Source organism: Manacus candei, unplaced genomic scaffold (genome assembly GCF_025592945.1).
Source record: "Manacus candei isolate 608988 ecotype Guabito, Panama unplaced genomic scaffold, ASM2559294v1 h1tg000080l, whole genome shotgun sequence".
Lineage (NCBI taxonomy): Eukaryota > Metazoa > Chordata > Aves > Passeriformes > Pipridae > Manacus > Manacus candei.
In genome coordinates this window covers 789,248-816,743 of record NW_026138128.1, presented here as the reverse complement: position 1 = coordinate 816,743, position 27,496 = coordinate 789,248, and the positions used below count along the sequence as shown (strand labels likewise).

Below are 27,496 nucleotides of genomic sequence, written 5' to 3'. Positions count from 1 at the left end.
CCTGACAGGATCATCTCCCTTGGACCATCCCCCTCACCCCAGAAAGAGCTTCTCCCCCAAAACACATCCCTCTCTCCGAGCCTGAGCTGCAAACCCCCAGTTCACTCCCCAGCTCCCACCACTCCCATCCTAGACATCAAAAGTCCTCTGGAATCCCAAATTCGAGATGAGGAAAATCATTATTAGGGGTCCTGGCATCCCATGATGGGTCCCTGGCAGCTTCCCGAGGAGCAGGGCTGGTGCCAAGGCCCGGGGAACCCACCCCACTGCCCCTCAACTCGGTGTCTCCACATTCCCAGGGCGACTCCAGCCTTCTACAAACTATAAATAAAGCTAAACAGAAGGAAATGCCATAAATATGGAAGTGCCATTCCCCACTTCCCAGCGAAGAGCAGGGAGTTTCATTCACTCCCTAAACCCACGTGAAGGCGAGTGCTGATGGAAAGCGGTGCCAAAAACCCGGGAAGAACCTTCAGGAAAACACCAGATCTCGGTGGAGCGTGGGGAGTTTTGCCCAGCCCAGCCTCCCCCCTGCCCTGGGAACGGCGAGGAGGAGACAGAGGGGTCCAGGAGGAAGGTCTTTATTCACTTGAGCGGGATGAAGCGGGAGGAGTGGGTGGCCCCGATGCCGGGCCGGCCGTGCTTCACCGGCTTGTACGTGATGGAGAACTCGCCCAGGTAGTGGCCGATCATCTCGGGCTGCAGGGGGAGAGATCCGTGCTGGGGGGAGCAGGGGGCACAGGGACACCCCCCTGCCCATCCCCTTTCCCATCCCAGTGCTGGCACAGCCGGTTATTCCAGCCAGGCTTCTCCCACCCAGGGGGAAACGAGGAGCCAGAGGGGCTCAGCAGGATCCCCCCCAGCACTGCCCCTCCCACGGGAGCCCTGTGCCCTTCCAGGTGGGACTGAAGGCCAGGTAGGAGCAGAAAGTGCCATTTAACCCCACCGGTGGTATCAGGTGACACCCCCCTGCGGGTTATTCCACTCCTGGGAAGGATCAAGGGATCCGTTTCCTCTGGAAATGGTGCCGGTGGGATCTGTTTCGTCCCAAAGCAGGGAGCCGGGGCCGGGCACAGCCAGGGCCCAACACAGACACAAGAGCTGCAGGATTTCGGTGCTTCAGAACCCCACCGAGGCCCTGAGCCCCCTCTGGGAGCTGCCCCTCCCAGGGTTGGTCCCTCTGGGCTCCAAGGAGCAGCCTGGACCCCTCCGACAGGGATTCCCCCCCGGTTCAAGGTGCCCACTCCAGGCACTCGGCTCGGGGCAGGACCCGTCCCCCCGTCCCGGCTCACCTTGATCTCCACCTGGTTGAAGGTCTTGCCGTTGTAGACGCCCACCATGCTGCCCACCATCTCCGGCAGGATGATCATGTCCCTCAGGTGGGTCTTCACCACCTCGGGCTTCTCCATGGGCGGCGCCTCCTTCTTGGCCTTGCGCAGCCGCTTGAGCAGCGAGTGCTGTTTGCGCCGCAGGCCCCGGTTCAGGCGGCGCCGCTGCCGCGCGCTGTACAACTGCATCAGCTGCTCGCTGGGCACGGGGGGCACGGGGGGCACAGGGTCAGGGGGGCACGGGGGCAGGGGGCACCCCCAACAGCGCGGGGACACCCCCAAAGCACAGGGACACCCCCAAAGCACCCCACACTGCGCACGACGTACAGCACAGGGCCCCCAAACTTACTAGGACATGTCGAGGAGCTGATCCAGGTCCACCCCGCGGTAGGTGAATTTGCGGAAGGTTCTTTTCTTCTTCTGCTCCACCTCCGCCTGCAGCGGGACAGCGGGGGCAGGGAGGGGAGTCAGGGAGAGGGGTCAGAGAGGGGGGACACAGCCGGGGGGTCCCCGAGGGGAGTCAGGGAAGGGGGACAGAGCCGGGGGGTCCCGGAGGGGGGTCAGGGCCGGCGGGGCCCGCGTTCCCCGCCCCGCACACGGGAAGGCCGCGGCCCCTCCGAGCCCCCCGGGGCGCCCAGGCCGCCAACCCCCCGCCCCCGCCGGGCCCACCCCCGGCCCCCAGGGCAGCCCCGAGCCGGACGGGGCCCGGGCGGGCGCGGACGGGCCCCGATGGCGGCGGATGGGCCCCTCTCGGTCTCCCCCACACCCACCATCTTGTCCGGGCTCCGCGGAAAGGGCGGGGCCTCGCCGATCTCGCGAGAGCCGGGGAGGGGCAGAAGCCGCGCGCGCGGCGCTTCCGCCCTCAGTGCCCTTAAAGGGGCCGCGGCCGCGGGGGGGTCCCGAAGGCCGCCCCTCGCGGTCCCGGCGGGGCTCAGGGCCCCTGGAACCGCTCCTTGCCGCTGGCCCAAGGCGGAACACCAGGGGGACACATCAGTCACCTCGCAGACACACCTGGGCAGGTGTGAGCACCATCACCTGCCGGGAGCCACCTCCATCCCTCACCCACGGACCCGCATCCTTTACCCCCAGACCTTCATCCCTCAACCGTGGAGCTTCATCCGTCACTCCCAGACCTTCACCCTCACACATGGACCTCCATCCCTCACCCCCAGACTTCATCCCTCACCCATGGACCTGCATCCTTCACTCCCAGACCTTCATCCCTCACACACAGACCTTCATCATTCACCCAAAGTTTTTCCCTCTTCACCTATGTGCCTCCATCCCTCAACCCCAGACTTCATCCCTCACCCCCAGACCTCCATCCCATACCCATGGACCTCCATCCCTCGCCCCCAGACCTTCCCCTCCCGCTGCCCTGCCCCTGGAGCCTGTTCCCGGTTGAGCCGAGGACACGCCGGGTGTGGCAGAGCACAACAGGCTCCTCTCAGGCCCAGTCGATCCGGTTTGTCCCCCGGTCCGGGAGGTTCCAGCAGATCTAACGGCCCACGGGAACCTGGAAGAGCCAGTTTTGTGCAGAAGAGACCCGAATCCAAACCCCTTTGTGCCAGAAGAGCTTGCAGACGTCAGGTCCGCTCCATTCCGTGTGTCCCTGGAGCTGTTGGGTTGTATCCTCTCCACGGTGTTTCCTGCAGCCCAAACCTCACCCAGGGTCCGGGTGGTCTCAGAAGTGACACCTGCACAAAACCACAACTGGAGCAGCTCCTGTTCCAGGGATGCTCCAAGCATGTGAGCTCTGGATGTGAGGGAGTGAGGAGCAGAGACATGAGGATCCGAGCCCAGAGCATCCACGGGGAGGAACTGGCACGATCCACACGAACCACAGAACAGCCTCTGAACTGTACCAAGCCCTTCTGAGAGCGACCCAGCGACCTCCACATCCCAGAGTGCACGAGTGCAGAGCAATGCCACCTCATTAACAGCGATTAATTACAGCAGAGAGGACTAATGAGCACAGACCCAGCCCCTGGAGGAGGTTCCGTGGGTGAGATTCGGGTCTGACATGAACTCTCACCTCAGCCAAGGGCCAGTCCCACCTCCGCCAGTCCCTTTCCCACAGGGCTCAACCCCACATTTCAGAGCCAAACCCCAGGGTGACATTCCAGAAGAGCCAGGTCAGAGTTACAGCCACTGAAGAGCAGCTGGTCAATCCATAAGTTGCCCATTTTGCCACCGTGCCTCGACGCCTCGAGGCTGGGTGAAGAGCAGCACTGGATGCCACTGCCACCAAGACATGAGTGACAACAGAGGGACAGGCCAGGAGGGATGTGATCCAGGTCAGAGCCCCTCAGCAGGTGGGATGTGATCCATGTGGGAGCCAAGGACAGCCGTGTCCCCCCCAGAGGGCACAGCCCGTGACCCCCCAGGGAAGGCGACTCTGCCGACGGATTCCTCAGGAAAACCCAAACTCACAAGAAAAAGCAAAAAAAAAAAACCAGAAAAATGGAGACAGGCTGGTGTTTCTAATCCAAAGGTTCTTGTCTTTATTCAAACCAGGGCTCAGCACTCCAGTGCCCAACGCACCGAAACCTTTTGCCTGAGGGAAATCTACACCCCGCGGAGCCCCCGGCACCCGAGGGAGGCCCAGACCCACCAGGGCCTCCGTGCCCGCGGGTCCTGCCCCTGCCCTGGCCCAGCTCTGCCCCCCCACAACAACAGCAAAATACACTCAGTAGATTTCTGTCAACTCCCAGAGTTTCGGATCCCTCCGCCCCAGCGCTGCCCTGGGCAGGGAGGGAGGGGCTGCAGCCCTCCCCCCCCCCCGACAGCGCTCACGGAAACCCTGTTTTAAATTAAAAAATAAGCCAGCATACATAGTAGAAAATTTCTCTTAAAAATTTCACAATCTGTAAATGTATATATTTTTTTTTTCTTTTAAACATAAAAGTTTACAATATACGGTAAAACAAAGGCTCAGGAAAAATAATTTCAAAAAAAAGAAACCTGAAGTTTTGAATTAAAGCTGAAGACATTTTTAAAACCCTGTAGTTTGAACCAGTGACATTTTCTTTATTTGTGCTGATGGGTTAGAGAAAGGAAAAAATCTTTAAAAACTGCAGTCCAAACACCCACAGCTCTGCCTTCAGAAGCCATCTGCCCCCACCCCCCAAAAAAAATTGTTGTTAGGTTTTTCTTCCATCAAGTATGTGATTGTCACAAGTTCAGAAGTCTGGGATCCCGGGGTTCAGCTGGTCCCAGAGCTCCCTGTGGACAGCACTCCCTGACTGGCAGCCCAGGCTAGCGCCGGTAGGGATGGAATCCTTGCACGTTGTGGTTCTGGCCCCGGCCGAAGCCGCTGCCTCCGGCTGGGGGGCCGCTGGAGGGCTGCACCGAGGGGCCTCCGTAGGGAGGGGGCTGCTGGCTGGGATCAGAGAAACCTTGGCCAAACCCGCTCAAGTCTTGTCCATACCCTGGGAGAAGGGAAAGGCACAGGATCAGCTTCCAGCAGCAGCAAACTCCGCTCCCTCCCGTGGTGCAGGGCCCCTGGGACACCCCCGGCCCAGCCCCTTGGAGATGCAGCTGCCCTGGGCTCCCACAGGGATTCACCTTCCACACAGGGGGAGCAGGCACAAAGGAGAAGGGGACAGGTGTGCAGGAACGGGGGGGCTGCATTTTGGGGTGATCCCAGCCAGGCTGGCAGTTCCAGTCACACCCAGGGGGCTCCCAGGGGGGCTGTCACTCCTTCTGGGCACCTTCATTTTGGGCTGGGTTCTTGCCTGGCTAAAAGCTGCCAGGTCCAGCACGGGCAGAGGTGTGGCCAGAAGAGTTCCCTGGAATCTCAGAGTGCCTCAGACTGACCACGCAGTTACCACACTCTGCTTCACCAGCTGGACACCCACAAACCTGCCGTGTCCCAACTACACTTTCAGCCAAAGCACCCACAAGTCAGTATTCATCTTGTTCTCCCCCAGCACTTCTCTCTGCCACACTGTGCCCAACTCGGGGACACTGTCACCACCTCTCTGTGACATAACCCACACCACAGAGGGAGCAGAACCTGGGGACAGGGAAAAAAACCAGGGTGCAGATGGAGGACTGGGCAGAATTCCTGCTGCCAATAAGAAACACAACTAAATGTAAATTAGGAACACTGAGAAATTTAATACAAATTCCTGCAATTAAATACAACTCTTAATCCTGGCATCAGTGCCAGCCCCTGCTCTGAAGGATGGTATTAAGGCTCCTAATTACCAAGTGCATTTCTGCAGTGCTGCTTCTCTCTGAGCAGGCTTAGAGCAGGTTTAACTCTCTTAATCCCAAACAAAGTCTCTTAGCACATCTTCAGTAGCTCAGTTTCAAGCTCTGCCTGTCCCTCAGGACTTGCTGCCACTAATGAAGCCTAAACCACAGCTCTGACAGTCTCTGGGAGCCCCACATGCTCCCCCTGGCATTTGTTTGGACACAGACAAGCAGGGACCCAGAACTGCAGCTGAATTGTTCACTGGGAGTGGAAAAAACCAAACCCTGAGTTACTGCCACTCAAGTGCAGAGCTCTGTGGTGCAAACCACAGCTCCCCCCGGGCTCACGTTGTTTATCACAAAGGAAACCCCCCCACACACCTGCACAGTCACTCAGGACACGCTGCCTTCCTCCCCTGGCTGCTGATCCCTGCTCCAATCCCTCTGTCTGGGATGCTTGGACTGTCTGGCTCAGGAGCCTGGATCCATTACCAGGATAAAGCCTGGCCAGGGAACAGTGTCAGGCCCAGTTCAGCTGGGGGTTTTCACCCAGCCAGCTCACAAACATGAGGAGCTGCACTGCCCTTACACAAAAACCCCACATCTGAGCCTCATTCTTGCCTCTCACCCCCCTAAAAGAGTCTGCAGAGAGCCAAGTTCTGGCAGGACAAGAAAAACTTCCTTGAGTCACGAGGGCAAAACCACCCATGAAAATCAACCATGTTTGTAACAAACAAATGAAAAAACATTTCAAATTCCTCAGCACGAGAACAAATTCTGCTTTACAAACACATGTGAAAGGCTCATCCTCCTTCAGTGTCTGCTTTACACTGCTGGGACTTTGAATAGCATCTATTTAAATAGATTTTGTGAAGTGTTTATCTCAGTGCAGTTTCTGCAGGCACTTCACACGAGGCAGCACTACCACATGGAGAACGTGTTCAGGCAGGGAACAGCCTGAATCCACGGGGCTGCTGCTTGCAAAAATTCCCTTCAGAAGTAAAAGTGACCAATTACAATCCCTTAAAGGAAAAAAAAAAAAAAGCAGTACAGAGCTCTTTGGAGAGTTCTCTGCAGAGCTCTTTGGAGAGCACTGCTCGAGCACAGGGCTGAGAGGAGCAAGAGGAGAATGAGAATTCCCTCTGAGCTTCCACGGGGAACAGCAGCAGAAGTTTTACTCAGAAGTTTTACAAGCACTTGTCTAGCAATTTTTACAAGATTTTATCTTTTGTAGTATTGTCTGCCTGGCTTAAAACTTGTTACCTCAGTGTCTTCTATCACCTACCTGAAAGTCATCTACAGAGCACAACAAAGCTTTACAGAGCTACACCTCCAGAGAGCTGGGGAAGGAATGGGAAAAGGGAGGAAAAGACACCAGCTTGGATCCTTACACCTGCACTGCCTGCCTCTCGATGCTGCTTTCACTCTTGAAGTCTGCTCTCCAATCTCAAGGTCTGTTACACAAAAAAAGTTCACCGTGAGCTCTGTGAAGCTCTTGGAGCAAAAAGTTTTACCCACAGATCTGGGGGGAGTGGAAACCAGGAATTCATCCTGGCAGTGCACAAGCCTCTGAAGATTATTTCACAGCACACAAGCAACATTTTAGAGTTGACTAAGAAAGAGCCCTCTGGCTTGATTACTGCATGATTTAAGGATGGCTTGGGCTGGTGGGAGCGTTCCCATCCCAGAGCAGTGCCCTCAGTGCTGGCAAACTGTGCCCAGCACTGACTCCCTACCCAAGGCAAGGGAAGGGGAGGGAGCTCGAGCAGCTACTCACCAAACTGACTGTAAGGGAATTCTGGCTGAGCAGTCGGGGGTTTGCTCATGTCCTGAGTTGCCTGAGATGGTGGTGGTGGTGGAGGAAAAGCGAGTGGTGCTGCCCCTGGAGTGGCAGGTGGAGGAGGGACCCCAGGGGGGGCAAACTGGTCAGGTGGAGGAGGTGGAGCACCATAACCAAAACCTGGAACACGAGCAAGTACAAAACACATGTGAAAACACTCAGGTGAACACCACCCCGACGTCCTGCTTGGCTTTAGAACATGGTATAATTAAAAAAACCCATTCCTAATCTATTAAAACCAAACTGGGTGTACAGTGATTCACCCTTACACAGGTAACCACCATGGCTCAGAGACCCCGACAACTTACCTGCCACAGGTATGACAAATGTCCCCCCCAAGGCAGAGACTGCAGCAACCAGCACAGAGGGAGGGAGAGAGCAGACCTGGGGACCCAGCTCTGTGCTCACACCACGTGAGGAATGAGGAGGAAGCTGTGTTATCCAGGATCTTGGGAGGATAATGTGGTGCTATCTGCTACTCCAGATAACTGGGGGCTACTTTCCACCTTCTTTAAACCAGGTCTGTGACCAGACTTTTGAAAAGATGGCCTGAAGAGGGGAGATGCTAAAATCCTATTTGTATTTCCAATGCCAGTTGTGACCTTAATTCCTTAAGCTCCTCCAAAAATCTCTGTCTGGCCATGAGCAGTGAGCTCTAAGTTTTCTCTCAGGTGCTGTAACAAGGGTACAAAATACATCTAAATTTGTTCAGCAACACAGACTTAAACCAGAGAATATAAATCATTACTGCATCCAAGAAAAAAATAATTCAACTCACCAGCAAAAATAAGGATATAGTTAATTACAGCTCAGAATAGAAAACAGTTAAGGATAGGTGAGACACAGGGGGAAAATCCAAGTCCAGGGGAAGATGAGCAAAAGCTGAATTTGGTGCTGGATGTGCTCCAGCTCTGAGGGTCACTTACTAAATGGTGGAGGGGTGCCATAGCCCTGTGGAAATCCTTGTGGAGGTGGGAATCCCCCGGGAGGTGTGGAGACTATGTATGAGGTAAATGGAGGAGGAGGGGGAGGAGCTCCTCTGCCCGGAGGGGGGGGTCCATATCCACCTGCAAAACCAAGAGAAACCCCAAAAATGAAGCAGATCAATACTGAGGAGCTGCTGCTGGAGTCAGCTTCCTCTAGATGGGGTAAGGCTGTTGGATGGATTTCAAACGCAGGCTCAGCCTTCTATAAATCCTTTCTTTGGGAAATATTTGTCCTCCAAGTATCCCCACTGTAAATAATTGCAGTTTAGCATGTAATCCCTTGATAACAAATTAATGTGGCTGGAGCAGCAGCATGTGTGTCAGCTCCCATTACTGAGCTGTTAAGAATCCACTGTCTTCCCCTTCGTTCTTCCAGGACAAATTCAATCAAGCTTTTAAATGTAGGTTAAATCCCACAGAAACCCCCAGATCACTGTGAATGCTCAAAGAAGCTGTGCCCGCACTCAGGAGGATTTTTTCTGTCAGGATTGGTCCCATGTAATGTACTTACCAATTGCCTGGCCAGCTGGCACCCACATCCCTACAACAGAACAAAAAAGGAGCCTTAGACATGGCTGAAGCTGCCCACTCTGGAGCAGGGATGATGCAAGAGCAGGGATCTGGCTCTGGGGTAGACTGGGTATCCTCCCAGTGTCCCTTACACATCTATTTTTAGGGTCCAAGAAATATTCTGGGCCTATTTCTGAATACCCCACTCTGGAAAGACTCTGAACCATTCAGACAACACTCAGAAGAGGCAGCAGTCCCCAAACCCAAATCAGATGGAGCATTTGAGGGCTGCCACGTACCAACTGTAAAGACCAAAATCCTGGAGAATCCCAGCAGACCAAACATCCAAAGGATTTGTAATTTACCACCAGGTTTATCTGAGTTGTTTTTGAAGTTTCTGAACCATAGAAAAGCCTTCCCCCCCCCTGCTGCAGCTCTGAGATTGAAGGATAAGTGTGTTTGCTCCTGCCATTAATCTTTCCGGGAGATCAGGTATCATCTTCCCCACTAATCACCGCCTGGAAATGATGGAGTTTCTCTGCTTGCAGATTAGCACATCTGTGCCCAGTGTCAGCCCTCAGCTGCAGCTTCCCAGCTAATCAGCACCGTGGGGAAAGGAGCCCTCCCTGCACTGCCACCCCCCCATGGGAGCAGGGATGGAGCAGCCACGCTCCCTCCAGCCCCCAGGTGAACATTTCTCATCTCTCACAGCAACTCAATTATCCCGCTGCACTTCTCCAGAGTTATCAAAACTGTCTCTGGGTGAGCTCAGCGTGTTTATCCTGCCTCCAGAACCCCGTGGGGGGAGCAGCCATCAAACCCAGCCACGCTCCTCGGCCCGGGGGGTTCCTGAGCTGCAGCAAGAGCTCCTGCACCACCAGCCCCAGAGCCGCCTGGTGCTTTTCCAGGCTACATTAAGCAATTAAATCCAAAGACAAGACCATCTGTTTTCCCCTCATCCCTTTCAAACCTTCCTTATAACCTCCTCTGAAACTGCCTCACCCCTGAAAAAGCCGTATTTCGACCCGGTTTGTCACCGGGGTCTCACGCAGGCCTCGCTCCTGTACCCGGAGCCTCCTCCACACCTCCTTGAGTCCCCCCAGGGCAGGGGGAGGCAGATCCAGAGGGAACAGCTGGAGGACCCCAGGGACAGGTGCCAGACCCCCCGTGCCCCGTGTGGAGCAGGTTTTTGGGAAGCAGTGCCCGTGGCGGGCGGGTGGTACCTTGTGGGCCGTATCCCTGCTGCCAGGTCGGAGGGGGCTGCCCTGCCCAGCCGTTGGCAGCGCTTGGCATGATCCTGCTCCCCCACTGGCTGGCCCCCGGCGGCCCCGGAGTCTGGCTCTTGCTGTCCCGAGGCTCAGCACGTTTCACCTCCACCTAAACAAACAGGGGCAGGCTCAGGGGGGCCGGGGGGGCCCGGAGCCCCCCGACCCCTCACACACACCCGCAGGTACACTTAACACTACACTTAGCATCTTATGACTTATGTCTAAGTACTTAATTACTAAACTTAAGGCCGGTAATTTACAATGTTTCTCAGGTACTGTGTAGGTGATGGTAAGACATTACGAGTCCTACTGTTGAGGGATTCCGAGAAAAACATCCTACAAAAATCACTTGAGTGTCATTGGCTTTAATCTTAAAACAGCAGTACCCTCTTACAGCAGCTCTGCACTGACAACAGCAGAATCTTGTATGTTCAGGACAGGCTGATTTAATGGGCAAGGCAGGAGTCACAGAGACAACGTTTTCAGTTAAAAAACCAGAATTTTGAGTGAAGAGGCCGCTCTGAAAAAGGGTACTAATGCTTTAACCAAACACATTTGGGGTTCATTTGGAAGTGACAGTTTAACCCACCCCAGCTAATGGCAATTTCAGCTCATACCTGAGAAACACACATTTTTGATTGATTTTTTTTTTAAATGTTGTTTTCTTTTTTTTTTTTAAAACTTAAGATTTTATTTAAATGTCTAATGGAAGATAAAGACTTACCTTCCCCAGGCTAACGCTTAAAGAATCTCAATTAACTCAAACAATGTCAGAGGGAATGGATGTGATAAGAGAATCTTACATTACATCTAACAAAAAAGTAAACAAACATGCAAGTAATAAAAATGGACAGTTGAGTCAATAAGAAGCAAATCTTCATACTGTGTTAAGTCAGTGACAAAACCCCTCCTGTTTTAAAAATTAGTAAGCCACAGTGCTTAACTTATTTTATTCCAAGATAAAACATCCTAGTGTTCCCAGCCACAGAATAAGTGCATTTGACCTACTTAAAATAAGCTGCACATTCAACATAAACCTCTCAAAAAAAAAAAAAAACAGCCCTGATTTAATGAAACCCTCTCAGCACTCACTGAATTCGAGGCTTTTTTTTTTTTTTTTCATTTCATGATTAATTTTAATGGGTGCCAGAGTACAAAGAAAATAAATCTCAATCATCAATGGGGCCTGAGTAGTATGGAAAATAAAGTATTCAGAATTCTTCCTGCCATGTCTTAAAAGCCATTCATGTCGGAGAACAAACAGGAAACAGGCACAAGGCAAGGACAAAGCCCCCCACGCCCCCCCACCAGTGCCCCAAGGACATGAGACATGACAGTAACCAAATCTCTGTCAGCTCAAGGCCCTGCCAGAGAGGAACCAGGGGAATTTTTCAAAGGACTCAAATTAATGAGTCTTAACACATTTGCCTTGAGGGAATTCGGTTATTGCTTACAAAAGCAGAGGCCTTCTTGCAATTTTAATTTCCCCCCCCCCTCCCTTTCAACAACATATGGATTCATTTCAGCAATACCTTTTTAATTACCAAAAAGACAGAGATACCATTTTTAAAGCAGGCATGATTAGGCAGTGGAGGAGAGCAGGGGATCTGGAGCTCATTAATCCTCGTGGAAGAATCCCATTAATTTTTCAGTGCACATTTGGAAGCGGGGAACTGCCAAAGTGAGGACTGAAAATTCCCTGTGAACAGGGAGGTTCAAATTCCACACCTGCCTAAAGCCCAGGTTACCCCAAGGACTGAGGCAGCTCCACTGCTCTGAGCTGAAAATCCCTGAATTCTGCTTTGTGTGACGTTGGAAGAGGGAAAAAGGGGAAACCCAGATTATTTCTGTTTGGAATTGGGCTGGTTTGGGAAGCACTGAGAGCATGTCCCAAAGCCAGCAGCACGAGGGGACATCTGGAGGCTCACTCGGGGCTCTCCAGCCTCTCCCAGAACCTCAGGGATGTGTTCCCTTTGTTCCCATTGTATCTGCTGCTCTGCTCACTGAAGGCAGCTCCAAGGACAGACCAGGATCCAGGTAATTCACACACAGACCACTGGGATCTACTGTGGAAAACACCAGGAGCCAAGAACATGCCCTGATGTTCTGCATCACACCAGCACATTCCTTTGTTTCCACTGTCAGGAAATCACCCACCTCTCACCCCCAAATGAGTTCATAGGAATTAAAGGCATTATTTACTGCATAATTAACCAGAACTCCACTGATATGCAGAATATTTCCCCCGCTAGGTAAGGAAATGCTTATCAAATAGCACATAAAAGACTTTAAAGACAACAAAAAAAATAAATCATACAATGCAATCATTTAAGGAATGTAAAAATCTTCTTGAATCTCCTCACTCTAAGTTTAGCAGTTTTAACATTTACTTTAAAAACTGGATCTACCTTAAAGCTGCAAGGACTTCAATTTACCAGAATTTCCCGTGGTTCGTTTTTCTTTAAGTTACTCTTTTCTCTCTATAAAACCTGGGTGTCCTGCAACAATTCACTTTGCTTTTAGGGTTTTTTTTTTTCCACAGGTAGAAGCATGTTCCTTGCTGAGTAACATCAAAGGAGCCTAAAAAATTCCTCCCTATGCAACGCCCGTTTGCTGACAACACAGTATGAAGATGAAACAACCAGAGGTCACTTAACTGCATTGTGGTTAAATACTATATAGAGTACGTGGGTTGGTATCAAAGTTTCACAGTAAGTGACCCAATTTTTTAAAAAACCAATCCTTCAGGATGTTTTTTTTTTCCCTTTTCCTTTTTAAGTTTAAGATTATATAAAGCAGATTGTCTCACACCACCTCAAAATTTCAGCATCGAGTTACATCTGAAGGAGTGGTATCTTAAACCAAGCCTTGAGCAACTCGGATTTCACTGGGATTCTGCTTTTCAGACAGCTGGAGATCAGAGATTTCTCTCCTTGCACCACAGCAGGGCTGTGAGCACAGCTCATGCCAGCGCTCTGCTCTGCCAGAGAACCCCAGGTCTGTACACACAAGGCCTCACCCCGACCAGCAGAGCCCACAGCCCGAGCCCTCAGGCTGAATCCAAGCCCTCCCCTCCTCAGGCTGACCCCCTCAGCTGCCCTTCCCACCCGCTCCTGCAAACTCAGACTTTCCCCACCTTCATGGATAAAGCCTTGAATTTGGACTTCCGTGCTCTCCCACCCGGGTCAAGGACTGAGTTTCACTGCCCAGTGAAATCGCTCGTTGCCCAAGACTTGGTTCTTTCTTAAGGTAAAATAAAACTACAACTACACACTTTTTTGCCCATGATGTCGTGAAAATGCATGTTGACAGCCTGGTCCACTGATTGTTCGTCCTCGAAAGTAATAAATCCAAAACCTAGCCAACGACGAAGAGTGAATCAAGGTAGCAGGGTGTTGTGACACAAAACAGGATGATGAACAGTATTAGGGGCAGACCAAGGGTTCAAGCAGGGGTTTCAGATAACGACACTTGTGTTCAATTGCCAAAAACTCTGCCAAAATTGCAATGGATACTTCCTGTCGTGAGGCAATTAGTGCCTTGCCGTGGGTTCACACATGCAACTTCAAACTGAGCTCGTTAACCGGCTTTTAATTTGATTTTATTCCTCATCCACCTACCAGGAAATGGAAAAAAAGTGCTAAAACCAAAATACTTGTGGGACAGCAGGTTAAAGTCAAGCAACTTTGCTGCTCCTCCTCGCTCAGCCTAGTTTCCCAAGGAAAACCTATCTTCCCCCTGTTCCCCAAAGCTGCAAAGCAACTTCCTCCCATCCCTTAGCCCAGCTTCCAGTTATTTTTCCGTGGAAAATAAGAAAGTTGGTTTTGAAATGTAGCTGTTAAAGCATGGAAAATTTTACCACTCCATGGATGAATGAGAAGCTTCAGAAACTAACAACCTACATCAGAGGTTCTCAAGTTCCCCACACCTCAGAAAAAGCACAGAACAGGTGTTACTCCTTCCCAGCACAGCAACCCCTGTAGGGTGTTGCTTATACAGGATGTGGCATCGCTGCCACGTCTTTAATCTGTTTTATTTCTTGTATTTCCTGCTATTTTTCTCTTGGAAATCTACACAACTCTTTTCAGCCCTTTTTGCCCCCCAGGTGCTGCAGCTCCCCACGGGTGGCTCGTTCCCTTTCCCTGACCACAGCCCTCGCTGGTGGCAGCTCAGCTGGATCCAGCAGCTTTGGAAGCCTGGAGGAGGCTCTGGAAAGGAGGCAGAGCCCCAGGACCGGCCCCTCCTCGGGGTCCCTCTGAGAACCACTGCACGTAGGTTGTAGCTGCTGGTGCAGCCGAGGGAGTGGCAAAATCGTGGTTAATCCCCCAGGACCCGGCCATGCCATCACTGGGGCTGCTGGGGACAGCCCGGCCCCGGGCAGGGAGGGACACACATGCAGACCAGGAACTGTGCCATTCCTTGGATTAGCTAGGGGAGAGCAGTACGGATTAGAAAGGAAACCCGAGGCGCGGCGTCGGAAGCGTCGTCGGAAGCGAATGGAACATGGATGCGGTTCTGCTTTTCTGAAACCCAAGATCTCCCCCTTGGTTTGCGTTTTGCTTTGCAGCTAGTGCTGACAGCAGCCAAATCTTGCTCTAAAGCGTTACAGAATACAGGGTCTAGCACAGGAATGTCTCTCCACGCTTATCCAACTGCGTTGGGTAAGCCCAAAGAGGCCTAGTGTAGAGAAAGTTTATATATATATATATAAAAATACACAAAGATACAGGCCAAAATAGATTCCAGCAGGTCAAATTCTGCTGTCAGCAACAAGAGCAAAAGACATCACTAAAATAAACTGAAAATAAAAAGGAAAAAACTTGGCATTTCCCACACACAAGAAACTGGCAGTATAAACGAAGTTTAGTGGAGCTGTGATGAAAGCAGCCTCCAAGCTGAGAGCAGCATTTCATCACAATATATTTGTCTGAGTTAACCAGAAATCCGAGTATTGGAGCCAGAGGAAAAGTATTTGTGTTTAAATCACGTGTTTAGTGTTCCAGCCTTTATCTAAAAAGAGATGGGAAAGAGAAACGATGGATTCCATCTATGTCTGAAGGCTGTGGCTCAACTTGATTCCAAGACTGAAGGACAGGAAGAGATTGTGAGATGGGGCTGGAGGGGGAGGAAGAGGGAGAGTAAGAGGTCATTGAGGAAGCCAGTAAAGAAACCAAAACAGGGGATTTAAAAGGGTCAAACACCACAAGATCAGGAACAGTGAAGAATTCAGAGTAAAACAGTAAAATTCCAAGGTGAAGTTTTAAACAGAGAAGTGATGAAACCCACCATCCCCAGCTTTAGTTTGTGAAGGACAGGACACTGTTAAAGGCTGCAGAAACACACTGCTCTGAGCAGGACTCCAAGAGGACCAGCCCAGAGTGCTGGGGCTCGTCTGCAGCCAAGGGAAGAGGAGAAGGAGCACAGCGAGGCCCTGTCAGTCCCTTCCAGCTGCTGCTTGGCCAGGAACAGAGAGCAGGAGAAGCAGAGACTGCAGCAAAGGCGCTCTGTTGTCAGAGATGAGACACTGCCTGGGCCTGGGGCTCTGGGAAGGGCTTGGAGCAGAGCTGGCAGCAGAGCTGGCAGCAGAGCTGGCAGGAACAGGCAGCACTGAGAGGCAGCAGAGATGACGTGGATTTTGACACCATCAGCTCCTCCAGGGCAGACTCTGGTTCCCAGGGCTCTCCCGAGGGGCTGAAGGCAGAGGGATGCTCCAGGGATAAGAACAGGGATCATTCTCCCCCCTCCTACCAGAAAACCAGTAAAATGACGTGCACTTCCAAAGGAAGGGTGGCAAAGCTAATGGGAGAAGGCAAAACTGAGAAGGGTACAAGGAGAGATGGCACTGAACTGGCCTTTGGAGTTCCATAAATCATTTAGGCATCGTGTTAAAAGGACAGGGGGACAGAGCAGCAAGAGAACACAGATGAGAAAGGCAAGGCAAGAGAAATCCTGTTCTGGGAGGCACTGCCAGGAAAAGCCAACACAAACTAGAGGGGATTTTTCCTCACCCCCCGCCCAGGGACTGACAAGGCCATTTGGGGAGATGACTGTTAGTTACCACACTAAAAAAAGAATGTAACAGCACAAAAGTGAAAGGCAGGGCAAGAGGATTCAAGGAGTGTTTAAGAAGTCAGATGAATTAAGGGGGAAAGTCTTCTGCAGAACATGTGGATGGAGACAGACCTGTTCTCCCACCTTCACCACCCACCTGGCACTTGTGCTTTACCCTAAGCCCTCCTTTCCCTGGCTTTTTTTTAGTAGAGCTTTAAGCAGAGAAGCCATTAACTGAGACAGGATTAATCCAGACCAGGCATGATGTTTTAGTACCTTTTGCTCAGAGGTTGCAAGGCTGGGATTAAATATTACAAAGGTAGAGATGATACAATAATCACTGAAATGTTTCAGAACTCCAGCCCCAAATCACACTGGGATGCCCGTGTCTTTGTCTCCTCTATCCAAAACCAGCTGCTCTAGAGCACTGAAACAGATGGATTTATGTGCTGCTTAATTCAAAGGTATCTGCTGAAAGAAGATTAGGATAGCTAAAGCAAGAAAACAAAAAAACAAATATATTGAAACTTCGTTTACACTCCAATAAAAGACAAAGCCCGTCCCTCCTCTGACTGCGGAACTGGCCTGTACCTCTGTGATAAATTATCACCTAGAGAGAAGAAATCTAAAGAGATATCGTTAATCACAGTCAAACAATTCACAGAGAGAAAAGAAACAAAAAAAGAACTTACTTAACATTACCATACTTTACTATGAAACACTTAAATATGTCACTAAGGATGTATGTCTAAATTAAAAAATAAAACTAAGACTTAACAGCTTAATAAATATGAAGTGAAGGATATATTTCTTAATAATGAGGCAGAAGAGAAATGAAAAGTTCAGATGGCAAACTATTCTCTAGCATGTCCAACATGCTACAGGGTGGGAGCAAAGCTAAAGGACTGGCTCTTCCTTGGCAAACTGATGGTGGATGCAATGGCACGTGGCTGACATGGAACTTGCTTCGTATTTTGACCAAAGGTTCCCAACCTGATTCAATATCTAGTGAATCTTCCATGGCCTTGGCTTTTCCCCCTCTTAAAAAGCAGCCTGGTATACAGGGATTGTACGTCCCAATCAAAAAAAAAAATATATATATACATGTTTCAGAATTATTCTGTGGGGTTTAAGGAGTGTTTTGCTTTAATTTGAGGTGAAGCCATTTAACCAAACCAAAAAGCAGATGAGGGATGGATTCTGTCCTGTCTCGTGCTCTGGCTGGAGCACTGCCCATGCACTTACAGACCCAACATACCTTTCATGTGCAATAGGAGGAAAATCTGCTCATTTTTTTCCCCCTCCAAAAGTACCTTCAGCCACAGAAGTGGCTTGAGAATCAAATTTCATTTCATCTCAAAAAACAACCCCCATAAATGAGCATGAAACGTCTGGGTTGAAATGCAGACCCCAGTGAAGCCGGAGATGAAGAGTCTAGACTTGAAGTGATGTTTGCCCAGTGAATTATTCTTTTTCCTGAGGCAACATAAGAGAGAAAAAAAAAATCTACCTTTTCTGATGGTGTGAAATAGTTTGCCATCTGACTATAGGAGAGTATGAAGAAATTTCAAGGACAAACTAGATCAGCCTTTACCTCGGGGCCTCTGTTTCTCTGCGTCATAGATCATTACAACTTCAGTGACCTGGAAGAGAGAAGGGAAATTCTGCTCACTGTGCTGCCAGGGGAGGGTTGGAACAGTCACCACAGGCTGGGTCCTGCCCTCTACCCACACAGCACAGCTCAGCTGCAGCCACCAACCCCAGGCACAGCACAAAACCCAGGAATATTGCTCTTCCTGGGAGTTTAGAAAGCCTCAGTTCATCCATCCATCCATCCATCCAAAGAGCTGCTGTACTGTCTCATCACACTTCACATTTTAATCCACCATTAAGGCCATTACATTGTTTGTACCCTCACCACACCTCAAAGGTTTGGTTTAGAAGGGCTCATCAGTGCAGCTCCTTACAAGATGACTTTCCCCATTTTTAGCCACTTTCACTCTCACCATGAAGATCAGCTTGAGCTCCAAACACATTTAGTGCTCTGAAGGAACCACTGTGGCCCAGAGCACCAGTCAAAGTGATGCTTTAAACAGCTTTACAAACCCCCTCCAAGCTCTGGATGAGCAGTAACAGTCTGGGTTTAGCTTAAAAAAAAAGAAAAAAATGGAAATTGCCTTTCAAGGGCTTCAAGACTGTTTTTCTCAGAATAAACACCACTGTGAGCTACAATTTAAACAAAGCCAGAGGTGGAACATTTATGTCAAAGGCAACATTAAAACAGCTGGAAGGAACTGCTCTGGAATTCCTCAGGTGCCAAAAAGTGGTCACAAAAGGGATGTGATCTTATGGAATCACATCTTCCAGACAATCTCAGGGTATTTTTACTAGAATCCCCTGAGTTAGCTTAAAATTCTGACACAATTTGGCCTTTTATTTACAGCTAGAAAATCTCTGAGCTCCTGGACCATGCACACTCACCTGACTATACCCTGCTGGGTGCCCCAGGGGGGGTTTATGCCACGGGACAGTGCCAGACTGTTCCCCTCTCTGATCCATTTGGGTCACCATGGCCTTAATCACCCAGCAATCACCATGGCTAAGATCAGTGTCTGTGGCCACAAAACATTTGTTTGGCTCCACTGCTGCAAAGGAACTCGTTACAACTGCAGGAGCACTTCCTGATATCTATCCTATGATAAAGTGCTACCCCTTACTCTCAAAGGCACTTCCAGCTGTGGCTGTTGCCTCCTACCCTTGCAGGACATCCCCTCTATCTCCCCAGCAGCCTGGGCACAACTGGAAAGCCAAGTCTGGGAGGAAGAGCCTTTAGAAACTACATCCCACAGCTGTGGAACGTGCTCCCTGTTTTTATTACGGGCCTACTGCAGCCTTTCAGGCTAAAGAAACAGTTGTTAGCCACTGCTTGTTGTGTTTTAAATAAATTATCTCAAGGGAACTTTAAATATGGCTGATAAATGACTAACTCTTGACAAACTTGTTTCTCTACAAATCCTTTGCTGCCACTAAGAAATCCTAGAGAAAAGTGATTTAAGCATAAAAAAAACCACACTAAATGCCACTCAAAGGTGACAAGTTCATGTCCACTGGCACAGTCCTGAATTTACCTCAGGCAATCTTTAACTTCCTCAAACTTATTCACAGCTGAATTATTTAATTCAATGGTTTATCATCCTAAAGGGGCAGTGAGACCTGGGATAAATGGGAATTAAAACTAAATAGAGAAAAAAACCCCACAAATCAGAAGAAATAGTAATTTCAGTCTGAGGTTACAAACTGAATTAAAAGCTGTATAACATGAGTAGCAGTTTGTCTCAGATGGAGGTTCCAGGGACACCAGAGCTCAGCTGATTCCAGGTGGTGATTTAAAGCAGCTACTGCTCCCAAAACAGTGGCAGGAGACTCAAATTTAACCTGTATGTGCACAAAGACCAGGAGCTTATAGTTCAGCCCACTGAGGTACTTGTTGTTCCTAGAAAAATATATCAATAGGCACTTTTAACTGCCCAGCTGTAATGCACTGATGGGAAGGAGACAAAAATAATCATTCTTAAGCCCCCTCAACCTGGGAGTTTTGGAGGAAGGGACAGAACATTGTACCAGGCAGACTGAAGCAAGGAGACAGAAGCAGCACAGTAAATCCCACCCCAGCAATGGGTTCTGTCAAGAGCCATTTCCAGACCATCAACATTCACCACAGCTTATCACAAAACACTTCACGTGCCCCTGCAGCAGTTTGTCCAAATTCCCCCCAAATCTGCCAGCCTGAGGAACCCTGAGAGGAGGCAGCAGGGGGGAAGCCCCTTCCCCCAGTGACTCACCACTCCGAACTTCTTGAAGTATTCCCTGAGCTCTGTCTCGCCACAGTTGTGAGGAATCCCACCAACAAAAATCTTATTGGATTTATTGTTATCGCTCCTGGATCCTTTCTGCTAAACCAAGGAGGAAAAGATTCAGTCAGAAGGACAACCAAGTCAGCTGCCTCTGCCATTTCACACTGAACCACCACCACTGGGCTCTGCAGGCTGAGGGGAGAGCTCCAGCCTTGAAGTCTCCCAGTCCTGGAGGCAAAGCACGTCCCGAGCTCAGAGTTCAGTGTTCCCTGTTCTTCCAAGGACCAGAAATCCAGGGCCTGTGTTCTGAGGCCATTCACTCACTCTACACTGACATCTGATGAAGCTGCAGGGTGTGGAGTGGGCTGGAACAGCATCAGCCACTGCTCCCAAGTGAAGAACTCACTAAAAGCAGCACTAAGAGCTTAAGGAACACCACACCCAGACTGCCACAAGTGCTCATGAACACTGCACTGCACCTCGAGCCTGCCCACGGAGATCCAAGTGAAAGACATTTTTCAGAAATAAATTCACACTCGAGGCCTGCACACTGACTTCTGCCTTTAGAACACAGATATAATTCCCTGTAACAGGGAATTCAATTCAATTGCTAGAAGCTAAGCCAGAACTTGGACAACAGGCAGGATACACAAGGATCTTTCCTTACCCATCCTTCCTTCGGTCGTGTCCGTTCTGGCTGCATCCCCCGAGGTGTACATGGCTTTGGATCAATCTGGAAGAAGTTCCAGTTTGGTCAGACCTCAGCATGCAGAATTTTGCTCTAAAAGTTACTGTTTGTGGCAGCTGAAGCCAGCACTGCTGACACCCAGCACTGCTGACACCCAGCTCCTCAGCACAAAGCCATCGTCACCCAAACCACTGAGTTAGAGCTGCCTTCCAACAAATCAACTTAAACCAACAACCAGGTGACTTGGACACTCTCCAGTCTGCAAATGAGGAGCCAGAATTTAAAGCAAATCTTTGGATCTGGAGCAGAAAACCCCCCCCGAAAAACCCCAACACAAAAGCAACTTACATTTCGGCCATCTAACGTGTGAGGTCTGCTGGCCAGCACTGTTCCCACACAGTTGGGATCTTTAAATTTGACAAATCCAAATCCTCGAGATTGATTTGTTGTTTTGTCTTTCATTATTACACAGTCTACAACTTCTCCATACTGGGAGAAGTAGCTACGGAGAGTTTCTGTGAAAGGAAAAAAGCAAATATTAAACAGAACCAGACACTGACAGCACCAGACTGTGTTTGCAGCTATGAGCCAGCAGATAAGCAAACAGTGAAACACTTCAACTCATCTTTTGAAAATGATCACATTTTACTTCCTGTAAACCAAGGCTAAATAACAGTTTGTTTCCACTCATACAAATGGAAAATAGTACCACAGGAAAGTGATCGTAAAAATGGCTGAGTTGACAAAAACTCCAGCACCAAACACTGATGGAAAACATAACCCCAGAAGTGTTAACATACAGCTGAGCTCTCTCTACAGAGAGGTTTATTAATTAGCAGAGAGGAGCAGGAGAGTCTCAGCCCAGTGCTCCCAGCAGAGCAGGGTCTGTTAAAAGCTCTGCTCTGGGCTGCCCACACAGGCCCAAGGCCTGAGCACACATCCCTCACCTTGTGTCGTGCTCCAGTCCAGGCCACCCACAAACAGCTTCCTGCAAACAAAGCACAGGCAGGTTTAGGGGATACATCAGAGGCTACATCTTATTTCAGGCCCCAGTTGGTTCTCCTGGAGAGCTCTGGGGGTCCCGAGGCCTCCAGCACACCCTACAAAGGCGGCACCACACCAGAGCCTGCTGGTTAAACCAAACCCTCCCTCCCTCACCCACAAACCCTCAGCCACTGCTGTCTGCCAGCATCTGCTACTGGAGGGAAAGCAGAAGTACAGCTGCCAAGCCAGGCCTGAGACAGAGACAAACCTGTGGGGCAGGTCCTAAATAACAGAGCAGCGCTAATCCAGCCCCTCGTTGGGAAACCTTTGGATAATCCAGCTTGGAGATATCGCCAAGCAGATGGGAAAGTCATGGCTAACCCCCAACCCAAACTGCTTAAAACTGGAACAACTCATCTTCTGCAAAGAGCACCCAAATCTGCAGGGTTTCATGTCACAGCACGCCCAAGTGCCTGGGTAAGTGCTCGGAGGAGCTCCCTGCCAGGCTGCCAGCTCTGCACCTCTTTATCAACTTCTGGGTGTGACAAAACTTCCACCAAAGTCATTTACTCTGTAATTAAAGCTTGGTTACAGCCACCTCAACACTCAGCCCTTTCTGCATGAAGCACCAACTCAAAAAAAAAAAGCCTCCCGTGGGGGTCTGCAGCTTCCTGGGATGGGCAGCTCCAATCTCTGCTCTCCGTGGGCAGGGACAGGACCCAGGGAATGGCTGGAGTTGTGTCAGGAGGGTTTGGGATGGATCTCAGGGAAAGGTTCCTGCCCCAGAGGGTGGTGGGACACTGAACAGGCTGCCCAGGGCAGTGGGCACAGCCCCAAGGCTGCCAGAGCTCCAGGAGTGTTTGGACAATGTTCTCAGGAACAGGGTGGGATTCCTCCTAACAAAAAAAATTAAACTTCCTCTCACCTGCCCTTTTCAGGAGCAGGTAATGGCAGTGAGAGCCCAGTCACCCCAGCCAGAGCTGCAGGTGCACTGGGAGCACCAGGGCACTGAAAGCCTGGCAACTGAAAGGTCCTGCCTTCCACTCTGATTCACTTCTGTGGTGTGACATCACGTCACGACCCTTCTGCACCAGCCAGGGGACCAAATTCAACACTGCACAGCACCTACGAGCCTGTTCCATCAGGGCAAATTGTGTTCCCAAGTCAGTGGCTGAGACGTGACACAAGTCTTGTCTTTCAAAAAACCAGACCAACTGTTAAGAGCTGATCAAAGCGTCTCCTTGAGCAGCCAGAAAACAACTGAGCTGGTGACATGCAAAGCCAGCACAGCCCTCAGTGTCAGGGCAGACACTGGCTGCATCTGCTCCGGCCTTATCGCAGTGCCCGGGGACACGGCCCCCTCCCCAGGCCCCCCGAGAGGGGCACACCCAGGACGTGCCCCCTCCCCTGCCCCCCTCCCCAGGCCTCCCAAGAGGGGCACACCCAGGACATGTCCCCCTCCCCTGCCCTCTCTCAAGCCAGGCCTGTTTCCTACTTGCCCGTTCGGGATGAGGAAGTTTTCCTCAAGGATTGGAAAAGTGCCCCCTGCTCCCTCTGGCAGCGCTCGGGCTCCTGGCCCGGGCTCAGGGCCTTGCTCAACACCCGCCAGCCCTCAGCAACAGGCCTGTTCTGGGACAGCCCCACCTCACCCCCCGTCCCCTCCACACCTGGGTCTCCTGGGGGCTTCCACAGCTGCCCCTCTCCACACACAGAACACACACAGATCTCTGTGCTCCTCGGGCTGTTGTTTTTGGGGAAAGTAAGTTCTGTGGGGAAATAACTCTATTTCCCAATAGCAAAGGAAAAACTGCTGATCTAATGCTACACTCACACTGAAGTTTTGGTGTGTGTTAGCGACTGCCTTGACCAACTGCATTTGAGCTCATGGACTGGGTTTGGGTGTTTAACTAAATCTGATAGCTTGGTACAGATGATCAATCTATTTTAGATCAATCTAGAAGCACCAGCTGCATTCTGAGAGAACACCAAGCTGTGCAGGGAGGGAGGTCACTGAAACCTTCCCATCCCACTATTAATTATTTGTAGTCACCCTACTTGGACTGGGACAGAAAAGCTGGGCTGCCCAGGGCCAGCTCCAGCAGCTGTATGGAAACACAGCTATGGAATGCCAAAGCCAGGGATCCCCTGCCCTGGGCTCCTCCATGGATTGGTTTGAACACAGAGAGCAGGGCCAGAGTTCACCAATCCATTAGCTGCAGAGCTCACAAGGCTCCAGATGTGGTACTGTGCAGGACAGCTGTGTGGCAGGATGGTTGGGTGAGTGCTCGATGCCTGAGCTCAGCACCACCAGCAGCCCCTTCCCAAGGGCTTACCCACGCTGCATCCTGAGAAACTTCTGCTCCAAACAGCTTATGGGCTGGTAGCTATTAAATTCACAGAATATCCCACGTTGGAAGGGATCAACAAGGACTGAGTCCAGCTTCTGGCCCTGCACAGACACCCCAACAATCCCACTCTGTCCCCCAGAGGATCATCCAAACCCTCCTGGAGCTCTGGCAGCCTTGGGGCCGTGCCCACTGCCCTGGGGAGTCTGGTCAGTGCCCAACCACCCTCTGGGGGAAGAGCCTTTCCCTGATACCCAACCTGACCCTGCCCTGACACAGCTCCAGCTGTTCCCTGGGTGCTGTCCCTGCTCACAGAGAGCAGAGACTGGAGCTGCCCCTCGAGAGGAACCCACAGACCCTCACAGGTCTGCCCCCAGCTCCTCTCCCACGTTATTGGTTTGCACCCACTGCCACCACTGTCCTCACAGCCACTGACACCCCCCAGAGCTCCACAGTTCCAGACTGGAGTGTCAGAGCGTGCCACAGTCCATCCCCAGTGGAATGCAAAGCCATTCCCAGCACAGCCAGGTGACAACAGGACCCAGGTGCTTTGGGCAGGTCTGTCTGTCCAGTAGGAACGGGGTGTGCTGTGTGAGACCCTGCCAGGTGCAGCAGAATTCCCCACAGGGATCCCTTCAGGAGCAGGAAGCAGGGTAATGACTCCTCAGAAGTTCCGCCTCACTACTTCCTGTGAGAATTTTAATTGCTAATTTATTCTTTGTTGCTGAAAACGTACTTGCTGCTGGAGCAAATAATCCCAGAATTAGTAAAAAAGGTATTGTAGAACACCAAAACTCAACAAAAGCAACAACTCTTCGCCTACATAGGTAATCTGGGGTTTGATTAACACCTCTGAGGTCTCAGCTGCAGGACAGAAGGACAGAGATCAGCCTTTTTCTTCCATCCAAAACAGTCCTAAGTACTAAACAATTACAACAAATAACTCTCACAAGGCCCCTCCTGCCCATACCAACACACCTGCAAGACCTGCAGCCTCCCTAAGCGGTTTTCCTTAAGATCTGAAAAGCAGCTGAATTCCCAACTTCCCATTCAGAGCCTCTCCCAAAGCTCTGAACCAGAACTTCCTCCCCACGGCAGCTGAGCAGAGCTGCCCTTTGTTTTACTCTCTCACCTTTCCCTCTGAGCACTTTTGGGGGAGGAGGATAAAGAAATTTCCCTCTCTGATTAACCCCCAACCTGAGTGCAGCTCCAAGGATCACATCCTGAACAGCCCTCCAGGAACAAGCTCTGGGGCAGCCGAGCCTGCTCAGGAGGGGACTGATGGCAGTTCATGGAATAACTTGGAGCCTGGCACTCCCCTGAGCCTGGGAGGGCAGACCTGATCAGCTCTCTCAGAAGGCACCAGACAGTGGTTAAGGCCCAGGTGCAAACAAAAACACTTTCAGAGCCAAACCTACATATTTAAACGGGCCTGTGTTGGAACCAGATGATCTTTAAGATCCCTTCCAACCCAGACCATTCCAACACGATATTCCAATCGCTTATCTTGCCTCCTGTATTTTTAGGATTTACAAATTAAGAACAAGAAGTAAATAAGCAGCTTACAAGGCACTGCAGGCAGCTCGGGGCGAGTGGTTCGTGTCTGCTCCACTTTCAAACAAGGTGACCAGTCCTGAGGAGCAAATTCTGTGCCAAAATGTGCAGTGGAAGAACCAGCCAGAGGTCTTTTAATTTTGTTTTTGCTGCTTAGAGTTCTCTCATGCCCAAGTCTGCAGTCTGATCATTTCTATGTCACAGGCTTTTGGATATGGCTCTGAAGTAGCACAACACTGAATGGAACTGGATGGTCCACAAGGTCCCTTCCAACCCAAGCCTTTCTATGACTGCTAACACACCTCAGAAGAACCCGACCTGTGTCAGGTTATTGGTTTGAAGGCACAAAACCCCCTGGAATCCTTAAAACCGGGATTTTCCTGTCCAGAGCCCATCCCACGCAGAGGACAGCAGAGGGGAGCTCAGGAGGGTGGTACGGTTGGGGGACATGGGGGGTGAGGGGAGGCTCTCAGTGCCCCCTCCTCCCCTGAGGAGCCCCTCGGGGTGCCCTGATGAGTCACTGGAACAAAGTCCCACAGGCGGGTTCACAGAATCACAGAACACCCTGGGTCGGAAGGGACCCACACGGTCCCATCACTGCTCACAGAGAGCACAGCTCAGTGCCTGCCCCTCCGCTTCCCCTCACGGGCAGGTTGTAACTGCAACGAGGTCTCCCCTCAGCCTGAGCACACCAAGAGCCCTCAGCCGCTCCTCGCACGGCTTCTTCCCCTCAGGGCCCTTCAGCATCTCCGCTGCCCTCCTCTGGACGCTCCCTAATGGCTTTAATCCTCTTCTTACGCTGTGGCGGCCAGAACTGCACACAGGACTCAAGGTGAGGCCGCGCCAGCGCGGGGAGCAGAGCGGGACGGTGGCGGTGCCCGGGCCGGGGGGTCGCTCCCGGGTTGCCCCGCGCGGGCGGGTGCGGTGCGGGCGCGATGCGGAGCGGGCGGGCGCGGGGCTCGGTGCGGGCGGGCGCGGGAAGCGCGGCGGGCGGGTGACCTTGGGCGCGCGCACCTGCCGCAGCCCCGCGCGCGCCGGTCACGTGACCGGGGGTTTGGGGGGGAGGGGGGGGGCTCGGGCACCGGGGCGCCCTCACGGCGGGACCGGACCCCCCCTCAGCACCCCCGGCACCGGCACCGGGCCCCCCTGAGCCCCCCGGACCCGGCACCGGCCCGCCCTCAACAGCCCCTGACGCGGGACGGACGCGCCCCCCCCTCCATCCTCAGCAACCCCGATCCAGGACCGGCCCCCCCTCAGCACCTCCCGACCCGGGAACAGCCCCGCCTTAACCCCCTGACCCCGCACCGGCTCCCCCTCAGCGCCCCCCGACCCCGCACAGACACCCCTCAGCGGTCCGGCACCGGGCCCCGTGAGCATCCTCCGGCCCGGGGGAGCCCCGGCGCGACCTTCGCTCCAGCCTGCGGGGAAAGGTGACCGAGACCGACCCCCCCACCCCCCCTCCCCGTCCCGGCGCGTCGCCCCCCCCCTTCCCCTCACCCGATCTCATCGGCGCCTCCCACGCTGTTCATGGCGGCGGCGGCTCCTCCGGGGCCGCGCCCGGCTGTGCCCTGCGGCGGCGGCGGTGCCAGCGGCGGGTGGCGGGGCCGCGGGCGGGCGCTGCCGGCCGTGTCCCGGTGTCCGTGTCCCGGTTCCCCCCCCGCCGCCCCCAGCCCGGCCCGGCCCCCCCGCCGCGCGCTCGCGCTCCCTCAGCGCCGCCGCTGCGCGCGCACCCGCCCCTCGCTACGGGGTCTCCGGGGCCGCGCCCAGGGAGGGGCGGGGCCGCGCGCGCGGGGCCAGGCGGGAAGGGCAGTCCGGGAGCGGGGCGGGGCTGCGCGGTCCTAGTGCCGCCCACCCGCGGGGCCACGCCCCCCCAGGGTCCTACCGCCCG

General features: G+C 52.1%; 2 protein-coding genes across 7 annotated transcripts; both read right to left on the bottom strand.

Annotated features, from left to right (window-relative positions):
- Positions 1–565: 565 nt before the first annotated feature.
- RPS15 (ribosomal protein S15) lies at positions 566–2,322 on the bottom strand. The gene is made up of 4 exons (XM_051811019.1): positions 2,099–2,322; positions 1,678–1,763; positions 1,293–1,527; positions 566–699 (listed from the first exon to the last, which is right to left on the bottom strand). The coding sequence occupies exons 1-4, from the start codon at positions 2,099–2,101 to the stop codon at positions 586–588; spliced, it is 438 nt and encodes a 145-aa protein (XP_051666979.1). The 5' UTR covers positions 2,102–2,322; the 3' UTR covers positions 566–585.
- A 1,481-nt stretch (positions 2,323–3,803) lies between these two features.
- Positions 3,804–27,258, bottom strand: DAZAP1 (DAZ associated protein 1). Of its 6 annotated transcripts, none has more exons than XM_051810959.1 (13): positions 27,106–27,258; positions 21,673–21,713; positions 21,074–21,240; positions 20,705–20,770; positions 20,026–20,136; positions 17,778–17,826; positions 13,407–13,489; positions 10,088–10,241; positions 8,866–8,895; positions 8,295–8,435; positions 7,306–7,488; positions 6,920–6,982; positions 3,804–4,759 (listed from the first exon to the last, which is right to left on the bottom strand). In XM_051810959.1, the coding sequence occupies exons 1-13, from the start codon at positions 27,135–27,137 to the stop codon at positions 4,587–4,589; spliced, it is 1,293 nt and encodes a 430-aa protein (XP_051666919.1). In that variant the 5' UTR covers positions 27,138–27,258; the 3' UTR covers positions 3,804–4,586. The 6 variants fall into 6 exon arrangements, with proteins under 6 accessions (XP_051666919.1, XP_051666920.1, XP_051666922.1 ...); XM_051810960.1 differs by having other exon boundaries at positions 20,026–20,133; XM_051810962.1 differs by lacking the exon at positions 27,106–27,258 and adding an exon at positions 25,621–25,996.
- Positions 27,259–27,496: the final 238 nt, after the last annotated feature.